Here is a 14570-nt window from a genome sequence, read left to right as displayed (position 1 = left end):
TGACAAAATCTCTACAGGGAACGCTATTAAAACATTTGTTAGCAGACATCAATATCATATCCAGCGTTACGGCATAATGACTTAGGATCATGTGAAAAGAAATGCAAAGTAAAAAGAAGATAAAAATAAAACAAAACAGGACGGGAAACCCTTTAGTGTAGAGTCCTATAGAGATCAGTGGAAAGCTTGTGCAATCTGTAGCATTGGCTGCTTTTTGTTGAACATTTGTGACCAACAAATCGGTTTTACCTTCTTGCTTTAAATACATTCAGGAAGATTTTTTTTTAAAAAAAGAACCACAGCGGATTCAGAGCTGAATAAAACATCTTCCTATTGAGCGCCCTACTGTTACACAGACACTCTGGGAAAGTTAAAGTGCGGCGTCTCATTGGCATGTACTCTAAAAACATTACTAAAAACCACAAGTCCACAGATAAAATTAAGTTATATAGAAGTAAAATTGGCAAAGTCAAGAGTACACTTCTTGACAATGAGACCCAAAATACAATTTGAGGGATTTTAGGGTCTTTTAATGTGGACGGGCTGTTTAACTTGCCAAGAGTGCCTCGATGAAAGGAAAAGGAAGAGATTTCTTAATTATAATCATATGAAATCACTGTGCAAATAGGTAGATGTTACTGACGTGCTTTGTTGTTGTTGTTAACTTGTGGAATAAAAATATAACCCAAATGAGGCAGAAGCAGAAGACAACACTCTGTTTCATTTCAGATATACATATCCATGCCATTTAGGAATTCAGGAAACAAACAAAGATTATTTTCATCTTCACCTGAACAACTTTGGGTTATATACAATATAAGGGACATTGTACAAAAAGAAATGCTCAAGTACTATGTAGTAAGCTTCAAACATGATCTTTTTTTCCCTCCTGTCATATAGTTCAGCACTGAGGTTTTGCCTTTGACAGATGGAAGTGCATACACGAGTTGGATCCAGATACAATCACTCACTTGATAGAAGGATGTTTTCGGACATGTTAAAAGAATACTCATCGGACATTCAAGAGGACACGTAATCACTTTTTTTCTTTAACAAAAATAGACACGGCTTATCCAGCCTTGAAATTCCTTCTCGATATATATAAAATTATGTCTCGTCTATTTACAGTCAGATAGCGTTCTGAAGGATTAGAAAGTCCTGCTGAGGATTGTGGGTAGTGCAGTTTTTTTTTTTAGTGTCAACCTATCCGAGGGCAGACCATCATCTGTTGTGTGGTTCTTTATTTGAGATTTATTTAAATTTGTGCTCCAGCCAGGTTCTGTCACCGTAACGAACCGCAGTCTGGACAGAAGACTGAGATCAGCAGACAATGATTGTAATCAGCTGATAATGTGTGTGTGAGTGTGAGTGTGTGTGTTGACGTGTCAGAGCTAAGCTGGAGCCAGAAATGCTTTTAAACATACAATACTCTGCTGCCCGGATCTGAAGCTACTGGGGACAGAGCTGAGTGAGGAAAGGAGCCAGTTGTGTTGATGCTATTTTGAGTGAATCTCTGCCATTTTCACTGGTGACTGACTGTGTAAATATTCAGGCATTGACTTGTTCAGATAAAGTTGCTACGGCTGTGCTTATCTACTGTAGTCACTACTGTTCAGAAACTAACAAAACCCACCCAGTCGGGTCTGAAGTTGAGAGATTGAGATTTTGTTTTTTAAGTGATTAAATTACAGATCCCTTCTCAGAGTACAGAGCGCAAATATGTCTCAAAAAAACCTGCTGGGAAAGCTGTTAAATATGGCATTCTGTCGACCTTTATTGGCTCGGGCCAGTTAACTGAGAAAGGTAACCTGATTCTAATGACATCTATTTATTTCTCTTTCTCTGCTCTGACGGCTACAGTTGTTTTCCTCTGTGGGTTTGTCTGACGAAACTGGTGTGTGGCAGTGTTTCATCATGAGTTGGTGACGTTCTCACTGGGTCTCCCCTTCACGAAGATGGATTTCTCTGTCCACGCTGGGTCTGAGGCTCTGCCGTCTCTCAAACAGATGATTGGTCCCAAACCTGTGGGATTAAGGTAAAAAACAGTCAGGTTGATATATACACATGCACGTTAGACTGTTGTAATAATTTGAGGGTTGTTGATTGAAAATAGGAACCAAAACATGCAATAATGTAACAAGTCAACAAGAGTCTACAGCTACGTTAACATGTTCTTGAGCTAAATACTGACATGCTGATGTTCAGTAGGTAATATTTACCAGCACAGTTTAGTAGAAAGGTTTACAGACTTTTTTTCTCAGCAGTGTCACAGCTTTTGTCAATCAGATTTATTTGTCTTTTTAGTTAGTGCGGTAAAATTTGCCAACTGGCACAAACACAAAGAAAAGGCTGACGAGGAAGTCAGTAGTTTTGCAGATATATAACATCATAAACCAAATTATTGTGCAAATCATAAAGACCTAATGATGGTGGTGGATTTAAAAGCTAGTAGATAAACAAAGTTATTAGAATTAATTCTGCAGGACGGTGACTCTGCGTGGCCTGCAGGCGTGTATTTTTCCTTCCTGTGCAGCCCTCAATCAAATGCTAGCTCCCTGAATGGGCTCTCAGTCATCAACACTCTGACAAACCCCGATCCAGAGACTATGAATATCTTCAGCAAACTTTCACATCAATTCATCGAATCGCAAACATTTCATTCAAAACCAGAAATATGTCACATGCGAGTAGCGCCACAGGAAAAGTCAGGCGATCAAAGTGATCAATTTATCCTCATAGCAACTCAACCCTACTATTTGTAGGGGTATATCAGTCTGGACATTAACCCTATTGTGGCTAAAAATTAGTTTTGTTACCATCTTTGTGATCAAGCAAACAGCTGTGGAGTAAAAACAAATAGTAACAACACAAAAATGACTGACAAACCTTGTTAACAGGATTTATGGGCGTGCGACCAGAACCAGTATGAAGCCTTTGGCGCTCCTCGAATCGTCCGGGTGACCTCTCCCTACGAACGTCCATCATCCGGCCAGGTGAGCGGTCCATCCGAGGGTCTGCCATGGCCCTGCCCGGGGAGCGCTCCAGCCGGGGGTCCACCATGGCCCTGCCTGGAGACCCCACTATCCGACTCTCCAGCATCCTGCCAGGAGACTTCTCCCTCTCCATGGGACGGCTGGGGGACTTGTCCCGCCGGAACTCTGTGCGAGCTTCCCGGTAGCGGTGAGGCGTGCCGGGGTCTCCATGAGCCAGGGGATTGGCTGCCAGCCTTTTAGAGATGTGCTCATTGTAGGAGGGAGGCCCGCGCTTGTTAGGGCTGATGGGGAGGAACCGAGGCACAAAGACGGGACGGGAACGTTGGTGAAAGGAAAACATATTTGATGTGTCGGGTCGTGGGCTCTGCGTGGCACTGTCAGGTCAGCTGACTGATGTGGACACAACCGTCTGCTTGACTGATTCTCTGAATGAGCGTAGAGTCAGTGGCTGACAACAGCAGCTAAAATAATGTGACTAATAAAGGCTCAGTGAGCTTCAGATTGTAACAGACAAGTCTCAGGACATTAGAGGAGGAAGACTTTATTCAGCAATTTAAAAAGTGATTAAAATGTAATAAGACACGTCTCAGGCTTTGTTACAGATAAAAAATGAGCTCTTCCTCCTGTGAAGAACAAAATGAAGGTGTTATTCTCTGGTTTTACAACCAGATCGAATACAAAGGCCCCAATTTAACCATCACCACCAACCAGTGCCCAGCAGTGCCATCCAGTCCCACCGACCCATCAACAACACCAGTGTACACAGAGGAGTGTTACTGCGCTACAGGGGAGACAAACCTTAGCAAAAAATAAATTAATAAACAAGTAAACTGAGAATAAACAAATAAAATGCCTTTTTTTTTTTTTACTTTCAACTCAAGCTTCATTATTAATTTATTTATTGCAGGATTTATTATTCTTTCAGCAGAATAAATTGAAGATGTCATCTGTTTTATTTCCCTTCAACACACAAATTAAGGCGCCACATAATTTATTTACAAATACATAAATAATGCAGGTGTTGCTACTTCCAGATTGTCCAATTAAATCCAGACTGAATACAGTTTTGGATCAGAGCTACAATTTATTTCTGCATTCTGCCAATTTTATTTATTAATTTATTCATTTGGATGTATTTTATGTATTTATCTGCCACATTTAATTGGTCCTCCTCATACAGTAATATTATATAAAATAGGAAATGGAAGTTGAAGATATAATTGACATCATGACTATGGATGAGTACGTTTCAACTACTCAGCATCAATGTAATGTTGTTTTTGAGCAGAGGATGAACTAGAATAGACTTGATTTTTTTGAACCTTAAAAGAAAAGAAGCCAAAGTTCTCAAACATCAAACGTGATCCAAACACAAACAGTCGCACAAGAACTTTGTCTAAATAAGATAAACTAAAACTGGCAAAGTTCGATTTAGGTAAGTAAGTAAGTATTATAAACGTGACCGTTTGTGTGACATTTGATGTAAACTTTCAGGAGCTGACGAGAGAGTTTCCAATTCTTGGTGCTATGGACTCATTTCAGTCAGTCCAGAAAACTGATTGAGGGTCAGTACCCAGACTGTGTGACGCAGTGAGTAACACTGTACAGCAGACACTAAGCTAATCAGTGCCTCACACCTCTAAATGTGTTGTGAATTCAAAGACAAGGAGGTGAAAAGTCTGTTGTGGGCATCAAATATCACCAAACTAAAGCACAAAACAGAGATACTGTGGGCGTTCATTAAAGGTTCAATGTGTAACATTTTAAATGCATTCATTGTTTTTTTTGCCAATAAGTGAACAGACTGTATCTTTACTTAAAAATGAGAGTTGTACTGACTTTCTTGGTTGCCTACAACAGTTTGAGTCCAGCACAAAGTCAACCTAAGTACACACACTGAACAAATGGGTATATGACCAGGGTCAAAAGGGTATTCATTCATAAGGGGAACTTCGTTTGGCTTGTTTGCTCGCCATTGTTAGATACTATCTGGGTGGACATGTTAGTTGGTGAGCTCTCCTAATCAACATACCAGCTGATACTGATCTATGATACTAACTTATGTATTACAGCAAACAGTGCTGATTTTAGCCAACAATAATAAACGATCTAACGGTACAAAGACTGATGAAAGCTAAGCATAACATGAGCTAATCTGAGGTTAGCCCGCTAGCTGTAACATACTGAGCTAATGAACTAAAACATGATGTCGGTCAATTACGTTCAGTCACGTCACTGATTTGGCCTGTCATCAATTTTCAGGTTTTTTTAAAAGTTACACACAGAACCTTTAAGTTTGAATGTGTAAATTGGTTAATTAAGAGAACGGAAGGGAACAGACACCAAGTGCGACACGATAAACTAGGTTTATCACATGTCCTCACCTGCGTCCGGAGCCGTTCCGCTGCAGGTCTCCAATGCCTTCTTGGCTCTGAACCAGGTTGCCTTTGCAGCAAATGACACGCAGCTTGTTCTGGTAGGAGGACGCCAGGTAGATGGCCCCGGAGGAGATGGCTGGGCCAAGGTAGCGTGGGTTTGGGATATCCAGGTGTGCATATGAGTGGGGCCTGGAGAGAAATAAGAACACAAAACACTGTGTCCTTTAAAACAGCACCAACTGAAATGGATGACTCTTGTTGAGGTGTTCACTGTGCCCTGGCCCAACATTTTATTATTTACCTCTTTATATGCCCGTTTTCACCTTTTGCTTTTATTGTTATTGTTATGTAATATACAACAATATAAAATGTGTTATTTTAATGCATTTTTACTCACATGTAAAGCACTTTAAAAAAACAAATCAGTTTAAACCTTAACTGATGCACTCGAATCGACAAAAGGAGCAGAAGAAAATCTTACCCCAGAGCAGCGTGTCCCAGAATCTCAATAACGTCCAGAGAGTTAAAGTAGGTCACAAACAGGTAAGGCTCTCTATAGGCTGAGACAACCAAAGAAATACACTTAACATCATATCATAGATTGACCATTAAAAGACAAAAAAGACATTTTCAAAGTGACAGTGATCTACACTCACCAAATGAGAGAGGAAGGCGGCTCCATTTGATATCATCACTTCTACTCCTGCGGCCGTACGCATCCACAAACACACCAAACTCTGCAATAAAAAGTTATCATACAAAACTTCATATATGTCGATGTTAACAGCGAAGCAGCCAGAAATGTGAGACAAATATCCCCAACTAGAATAAATGCAAATAAATAATAAATAATTTTTGGCTCTTTTTCTGGTTAGTGTGTTGACGTGCTGAACTGTACACACAACACACTGTAACTGTGCGCCCACATTGACAGAGAACAAGCGTCTAACCATGAAAGCACAGCAGGTATTCCTCTTTCTGTGGAGCCGTGGTGACCTGGATGATGGAGATGGGGAAGCTGTGGGAGGAGGCGGCAAAGACGGCTGAAGCTAGCGTCACGTCGTTTTTATCCAGGAACTCTGTGGAAAGAAATTGTATCGTATCAGTCGACTTGTTCAGGTATGAACGTTGAAACCACAGAGACAGAATCACAATTGTGGAAACTTGCTTGGAGCACCAACAGAAAATGTTATTTTAAAAGGTAATATCAATTAAGACTGTTCTCGATCATTTTCTTGAATAATCAATTGGTTTTTTTGGTTCCATAAAAAGTCAGAAAATGATGAAAAATGGCGATCAGTGTTTCCAAAAGCACAACATGACGTCCTCAAATGTTTTGTTTTGTCGTGTTTTTGGATTGTGACTTTTGAATTACAGAGCGTGAAACTGATATCATGCACAGAGAATTGATTATCTATTGCTAATTTCCAATTCTTGTTCCTTGTTGGGCTTTTTACATGTACAATTTAGTCAAAATATACAAATATGGAATTACAATAAAATACATGTACAAATAACACACATACCGTAAACATTAAATTAACTAAAAATGGTACGATTAACTGTTCAGCCCTACTGACGACCAACTGATTAATCATTACAGCTCTAATATCAATGCAGGATTTCTATGTGTTGATGCTTTACACAAATGAACCACAATAGTGGGCGACCCACCTTCCAGCACATACTGCTTCATCTCAATCTCATAGAACTTGTTGGTGCCAATGATGATACTGTAGCCAGTGAAGTGGATACAGCTGCAAGGCTCCGAAGTCTCAATCTCCTGCAAATACGAACAAAAGTTCAACATTTTCCCAAACTGGAGCAAAACAGAGGATCCCCTTTACTCCACAACACTGTCTCTCTCTCATTCAGGCTCACTCACCTTTCTGATGCAGAACTTATTCAGACTTTCATTATGTCGGAGAATTGTAATCTTATTGGGCATAGCAGCACAGATACAGATCCCATTATCAATCTGTAAAGAAAGAACAAGCAATCAGCACCGTGGTAAATATCTGCAATCAGGCAGCACTCTGACTGAGTAACGACAACCTAACACACCTTCCCAGAGGAGAAGAGGTGGCATCCCTTGACTGTCTCAAAGATGAAGGGGTTGAGGTCGGGCTGGGCCGGGAGATGTGACTGCGACAAAGACTGTTTCACCTTCTTGATCTCCACCAGACACAAGGCCCTGTCCTCTCCTGGATGACCCAGCAAACACAGTCAGAAACACAAACAAGTGCATTAACACACACACACACAGATTTACTGACATAAGAGAACTAAAGTTACTGTCTTATAACAAGTATAATAGAGTGCTGAAGGAATGACGATTGTTTGGATTTGTTGTTCAGATTATTGCAGAAATTTAGCTCTGTGGCAAACATGAGTTTATGATACTTACACATTTTGTTCAGCAAGATAATCTTCACAGATGAGCAACACGTGAGCGTAAATACAACCGTTGGAAATAAAAAGCTAATGCTAAAGCTAAACCTACAAGTTGGAAGAGTTGAGTTAGAACAGTTTAACTATATAAACAAAACTAGAGGCTGTGAAGGTGAACTAATGAGTAGGTGAGTATCTGCTGTAACGTCCCAGACAAACTCTGTATTTTCATTTAACCACCTTTTAAAAACTTTTAAAGACATAAATTCCTCAAAATACATAAGTGGGGTATTTACTGACAGATTTTATGTTGCAGAACAAAACGATGTGAACTCATTCCCGCAGCACTCGATGTCCTCCCTTTAATATCGTGTACTGACCAGTGATCATCAGCAGCTTATCGAGCTCCTTCAGGATCTGGATCTGGAAGACGGAGGTCAGCCCGGGGATGTGGGTCAAAGAGTTCTTTATGACGTTTAGAGCGTACAAACCCTCCTCAGAGCCGACCAGCACAATCTGCAGGAGAGGATAAGGAAGACAGAAAGTTTGACAGACTCCTCGCATTAGGTTTAACTTAATTTGGGCAAAGGACACAATCCTTGATGAAATAACGAAAAGTAGATGTGAAAAAACATTTTCATTAACTGACATAAAAACAAAAACAAGGCTTTACAAAAACAATGACTGAAAAGAAAGAAACTGCATGTTTTACAAGATAAGAGAAAATGTCATTAGTTTTTATCTTTGTTAATTTATTTCAAACATGAGCCATAAGTTAGTATAAAATGAATAAAAATGAAAACTGAAAACAAAAACTCAAAATGAAGTAAAAACTAATGAAAAATATAAAAGGACGATAACCTCACAGAGTGTTAACTAAATGCCAAACACTGCAAAAACAAAACAAGTAAACTTTATTCGTGGCTGCTGATGTTTTTTGTCCTTGTTCTGTACCTGGTCGGTGAGAGGCAGAGTGCAGTTGATGTCCAAACGGTCGTCACCCTCCAGCTTCAGCAGAGAATTACCCAGAAGTTTCTATTAGGAGACAAAGCACAGAGAGAAAGAGAGAGATGGGGCGGAGGGAGGGGGTAGGTTAGGCAGATCCTCTACAAATCAGCTGCTTTAGGGCAAGACAGGGTGACCCAGCGAGGACGACAGCCAGAGATTTTACCAACTTTTAATTTCAGATGTATCGTCTGATATAACAGAAGTGCTGCTACAATACCCAAGTTTCAATGTCATTATACCATTTTATTTTCATATGATGACTACATACATTTTCTAAAAAACCCAAATAGGTCAAACGTCTTTAATGTTGTCCAAAAACAGCTGGATGTAAAATCTAAAAAGATGTCCGATAACAGACGAGGAATTGATCGAGCATTGGATGCAAACTTTTAGTAAAACCTGACAGTTTATGACACTCAGTGCCGCGGACACAATTCGCTCAGTGTGTTTGTAGCTGTATAACTGTTGTCTGGGTCACCATAGAAACAAACGCCTCATAGCAACAGCAGCAGTCGCAGAAAAAAAGCGTTCAAAACTTTATGGATGCTGTTCAACCTCAGACTATTCAGTATGGATGACCGATTTATACTAGACAGCTAGTTGCGATAATTATGAATTATGTTGAAAAAGGGTCGAGCTAAAATTGCTCACACTGTGTGGCCAAAAGTGTGTAGACACCAATATCCACATACTTCAGTGTACTTCTTCGGTCTTGGGACTGTTTTTCTTGGTTTGAGTGCCTCGATCTCACTTAAAGCATACACACATGGAGAAGTCCGTGTGGATAACACTTATCTGGGCCAGCACACATTTTACAGCTTTTATCCTCAAGCTATAAGACTTTTAAACAGTCTGCAGGGCACAGGAGCACGTAGCTACTGACCCACTGTACTTTCTGTTCTAGTTATTCATGTTACTTATGTTTTTGTGTACTTGTTTATACTGCAACACTACAGAGTGTGTGTAACTCTAATAGTGACTGTATACTGTCCATACTTTTCACTGTATGGAAATGCACTGGTGACATCTTAATGCATATGACAATAAATCCCTTGAATCCCATCACAACTTAGTAGTGTCCTTGTGCTAGAGCAGCAACAGCTAATCGATTAGTTTTTAACCATCAAATTCATGGCCAACTATTTTGACAATCAATTAATTGGTTTGAGTGATTTTGAAGGAAAAAAGTCAAAATGATTCAGGCTTCTTAAATGTGAATGTTTTCTGATTTTTAGTCCTCTTTGACAGTAAATATCAAATATCTTTGAGTTGTGGACATTTTTTAAGCCAAAAATCTGGTCGGTTAACAAGAAAATAAATGACACATTATCGACAATGAAAACAATCGTTACTTACAGCCCTACCTTGTGCACAAAACGAGGTTCATGAAGAACTTGTTTTCCCAGTTACTTACTTAACAGAGCTCCCAGACTAATGCCAATCATACTACTTTGCAATGAAACTGAATTTGTGAAAAGCTTCCTGAGAAATGTGGAGCATATTAACGATTATTTTGAGAAATGAAAAAAAAGAGTGGGTAAGTGTCCACATACTTTTGACCATGCACTGTACTCTGCTGTAAGGCAAATAGTTGCATATTGAACCTAAAACAATTAACAAGGCAGGGTTACCGCTTTTAGGAAACGCTGACATCCAGATGATAGAAAGTGTAACACTATTTCCAAGGGTCACTTATCACAGAATGTAGGAGGGATGGGAAACTGCTTCTAAAAACGGCAATAAACACACAAACACCAACAGCAGAAGCTGCAGACTGAAGTGGAGCTCAGGTTGCCAAGACATGTGTCTGCTTTGTTTCAGGGAACTACAGCAGAGCATGGCCTGTGCAGAAGCATGCATGACACAGCAAGTGACACCAGGCCAGAGGTTCACAGCAGTGCCTATTCACATCCATGCACTATGTGAATGTATGACTGTGTCATGATAAGAGTGTGTGTGTGTGTGTGTGTGTGTGTTTGACCAGTGAACGCAGCTGTTTTCCAGGACAGTTTCTCCCTGGAACAGGGAACTCAGCCTGGGACTGTGCTGAACAGCATCGGTGTTTGTTTGCGTAGATGTGTACAGCTACTGCATGCTCAGTCGGTCGGTCAACTGAAGCCCAAGCGTTCGTGCAGCTACTTACTGTACCTGAACCAGAGGGGAAAGGTTCTTCTGTCTTTTAGAAACACCTGCCTATAATATGATCCACACAACCGAGTTGAATGGAGGCACAAACGCACAGTATAACCACATCAACAGAGACGATGGCAACACATAAATAGGAGACGTGGATGGTGAGAACATGCAGAGAGAGAAAGAAGAGGGAGGGAGAGAAAAAGAGGTGAAGGCACTGGCTGATGTTTAATGGAGGCATTCAATATATTTTACCCAATTTTCACACCAAACAGTACAGCCACCCTTGGATAAAGTTACCATTTGAAATGTGCATCTAATAAATGATTTTTTTTTGTATAATGGAGTCACTGAGTTGTCTGTCTTACACATCTGACAGGCAAACTCAAACTTTAAACCCAAGCAGAAGAACACAGTCAGAAAAATACAATATACAGAACACACACACACACAACACTTACAGCATCAGAATCCACTTTGTCTCTGGATCCGCGGCTACCCGCCACCACAGACTCCAGTACAGCCACCCAGCGCTGCTTGTCGGGGAAGCTGGGAGCCATGAAGTAGAGGGACTGGCCCGGCCAGCAGGTGGTGTGGGGATGCGACTCCAGCTTCAGCACATATGGGATGTCTGCGAACGCACGCAGAAAAAAACACACGGGTTGGCTATCTCGCCAACAGCTTAATTTCACAGCTGAGCAGATCTGTCAACAATTTGTTGTATTTTGAGTTTAAGGCATAAATGCGATATGTGGATCCAATTTAAAATTTGGGGAAAAATCCTATAGCAGTGTAGCAGGATTAGGTGGTATTGATTCAGTACCTGACTTGGCAGTGTTGATGAGCTCAGAGGCTCCAACAGCTCCGTGAACAGTCACCTCTCCATCAGGCAGACACAGCTCAAACTCCTCCTCAACTTTTACACAGTCTAGATGAAAAACACCACAGGATTTTTTATCAGTAATACAAAGACTTACAAACTGTCTAATTAATGGATCAGTGATGTTCTGTCAGCCATTCAAAATATGAAGTACTGACCTTCTCTGGGCTCAGTATCGTAGATGGACACTTTAGTTCCATCAAGCACTACATATTTCCTCTCCCAGCCCTGCTGACCACGCTTGCCATTTCTGTGTGAGCAAACACACCATCAGTCTTTATTTATACAGTACCAATTCACAGCAGATAGTATCTCTCTAGAGCAGGTCAAGACCAAACTCTTTCATTATGATTCACACATTCAAAATTAACAACAGCAACAACAAATGCACTCAACAAACAAATATGGTCGGTGTGGTCGTAAGGGACTGAAGTCAGAGGTTACCTCGGCTGCTTCATCCATCCCTCCAAGCGGACATGCCCACTGGCCTCTTTCACCTGCAGCGCAGGAGAGTTGGCTTTTTCTCGGCACAGAGCTTCTGAAAAGTGAGTGGCATATTCAGCCGGCAGACCGCAGGTGGCCGGAAGACACGGTGAGCATTTAGGGTGACACAGGGTGTGACACTCTGTGATACAACAAGAGAGAGGGGGGTGAAAAATAAGGAAGAGGATAAACAAACAAAAGGATACACTGATAGTTATAACAATACAAATAATTTTTGCTGATGTTGTATGCTGACAGGCGATGACAAGAGGAAGGCTGCTGTGTTTTTCGCATTGCCATTACTGCGCTTTTACACTGCCGCCTCCCTCTTGGTTTGGGATCGCATCAAAATGCCATATTTTCCTTTTCTAGGACTCATAACAGTAGGAATTTTAATTATAATTTAAATGTCACATTTTATTCCCGTGTGACAGAGACTAATGTGATAGCCGCACTACAAGGACTATTTCTAGTATTTTTATTGAGATGGGCCAATAAATTTGTCCTCTGAAATATCCACAAATAATAATCACATCAAGTACTCCAAGACACAGTGCAGGATACAGACCCAGACAAGTGGCAGCCTGCCGTCCAAAATGCACAGTGTCCAGGCAGACGGCACACTTGGCAGCCCTCATGTTGAGGCCCACAGTGAAACGATGAGGGATGTTGTGGTGCATTCTCTCTTTCACACGACGACCAAACTCTGCGAAGGGAAGAGGAAGCGTAGACACAGGACTTACTGAAAGGGAAATATGACACAATAATATTTTGTTACAGGCTTAAAGGACAGTTCCACTATTTTTAAACTGGGGCCTAAATTTGACATATTTTGGTGGGAAATGACTGGTAGGTACAAAACTTTTGAAACTGGTCCAGCAGATCGCTTCAGCCAGCAGCTGCGAATGCAATAGCTGTCAATTAATCCTTTGAGGCAACTGAAATCGTCAAAATATATTCACTAAAAATGCTTGTTTTTGCCACTTCAGGTTCAGGTTGTTATTCAGAGTGTCTGACAACATTACAGAAAGTATCCCTACAGAGACGGACCTGTAAAATCCTTTTTATTCAACCATAAACAGGGGTGGCATCGCTCTTGTCAAGGCCACCAGACTCCATTGACAAAAAGAGTAATTTTAGCTTGCAGAGCACGTGAGTTGCTGGTCTAGTCGCAGTGAGTTTGGTGTCACAAAGTCACAAAATAACATAAAAAAGCGAACAGATCTAGGCAGCGGTTGACCAGCAACTTCTGTGTTCTACACGGTAAAAAAATTTTTGTCGATGATGTTAGGTAGCCTTGAACCAAGTGATTGAACGGCTGTCAACTGGAACAGGTCCAAAACTAAATAGTAATTTCAACCCCCAAGTATTCAAAAATAGGGCCCAGGTTTAAAATCACCAGAGTTTTCCTTTACTTCATAGTCAGCAATAGTTCAATGAGATTCAGTCTCATCAAGCAGCAATTTGAATAATGAATGAATTGTCTAAGTGACAATATTCAGCATTATCAGTGTTCGAGTATACTATCATAGTCAGTCAGAATCAGATTATGCATGCCAATGACCATGGAATGCATTAAAATGTTTCTGGGTGAAAAGCTCCATCCATATGCTATCTAAACAATGACTCCAAGAATGCCAAACTTGACCTTTAAGAAATAAAACTTTTGGTCAAGTTACAATCAGCTTGCCAGCGGGACAATAATAGCAGCTGCACTGCATGATATGAGCATGTGTGTGCACAGTATAACATACATGTAAATGAGCATCATGCATGTGAGACGACACATCGTGGTGACTGCTAACTTACTTTCAAAGGTGACTCTCCTCTTTTCTGTGAGGAGCGAGAGGAAAGAGACAGAAAGGAGAGAGCAGTCTAACAATAACTACGTGAAAGCAAAGGAACACGGACAGTCAGGAGCCTGAATCACAAAGCAAGTTCAACTTAAGCTACTGTAAGACACCGTTTTTGTCATTAGAGGAACCATTTTGGAATTGTTAGTCCATTTTTACTGTTATCACATTTTGATATGATCCACTGAGCCTGCTATGCAGCTATGATATATGCGGCAAAGGCTCAGTTTCCATGGTGATTAACCCCATGAAAAGGTAATCTAGGCTTTGTGATAGTAGAAAGCCTGGATTAAAACCAGTGTTACCTCACTGATCCACTATTCTTACTTTGTGAGACAGGCCCAAGCAGGATTACAATTTTAGATGGATAAATGCACAGTGAATTAAACCCGAAACGATGGATTTCTTCCTGGTTTGGAGCTAGTTCCAGGTTTAACTAGTACTGAGCATA

At 40.7% G+C, this 14570-nt stretch overlaps 1 protein-coding gene across 1 annotated transcript in view; it reads right to left on the bottom strand.

Annotated features, from left to right (window-relative positions):
* Positions 1–14570, bottom strand: part of cita (citron rho-interacting serine/threonine kinase a) — a 42042-nt gene continuing 27472 nt past the window's right edge. Inside the window, exons 32-48 of the mRNA XM_070838315.1 lie at positions 12835–12972; positions 12228–12408; positions 11942–12033; positions 11727–11831; positions 11365–11534; positions 10919–10963; positions 8717–8797; positions 8143–8278; positions 7436–7575; positions 7257–7349; positions 7046–7154; positions 6322–6450; positions 6028–6108; positions 5853–5931; positions 5378–5560; positions 2887–3274; positions 1–2022 (exon numbers count right to left, since the gene is read on the bottom strand). Coding sequence (XP_070694416.1) covers positions 1999–2022; positions 2887–3274; positions 5378–5560; positions 5853–5931; positions 6028–6108; positions 6322–6450; positions 7046–7154; positions 7257–7349; positions 7436–7575; positions 8143–8278; positions 8717–8797; positions 10919–10963; positions 11365–11534; positions 11727–11831; positions 11942–12033; positions 12228–12408; positions 12835–12972 — 2174 coding nt within the window. The 3' untranslated portion in view covers positions 1–1998. The remainder of the gene's footprint in view (positions 2023–2886; positions 3275–5377; positions 5561–5852; positions 5932–6027; positions 6109–6321; positions 6451–7045; positions 7155–7256; positions 7350–7435; positions 7576–8142; positions 8279–8716; positions 8798–10918; positions 10964–11364; positions 11535–11726; positions 11832–11941; positions 12034–12227; positions 12409–12834; positions 12973–14570) is intronic.

The sequence above is a fragment of the Pempheris klunzingeri genome, chromosome 2, assembly GCF_042242105.1.
Source record: "Pempheris klunzingeri isolate RE-2024b chromosome 2, fPemKlu1.hap1, whole genome shotgun sequence".
NCBI lineage: Eukaryota > Metazoa > Chordata > Actinopteri > Acropomatiformes > Pempheridae > Pempheris > Pempheris klunzingeri.
Note: the sequence above shows the minus strand (reverse complement) of the source record. Positions and strands in the feature narration are given on the sequence as shown.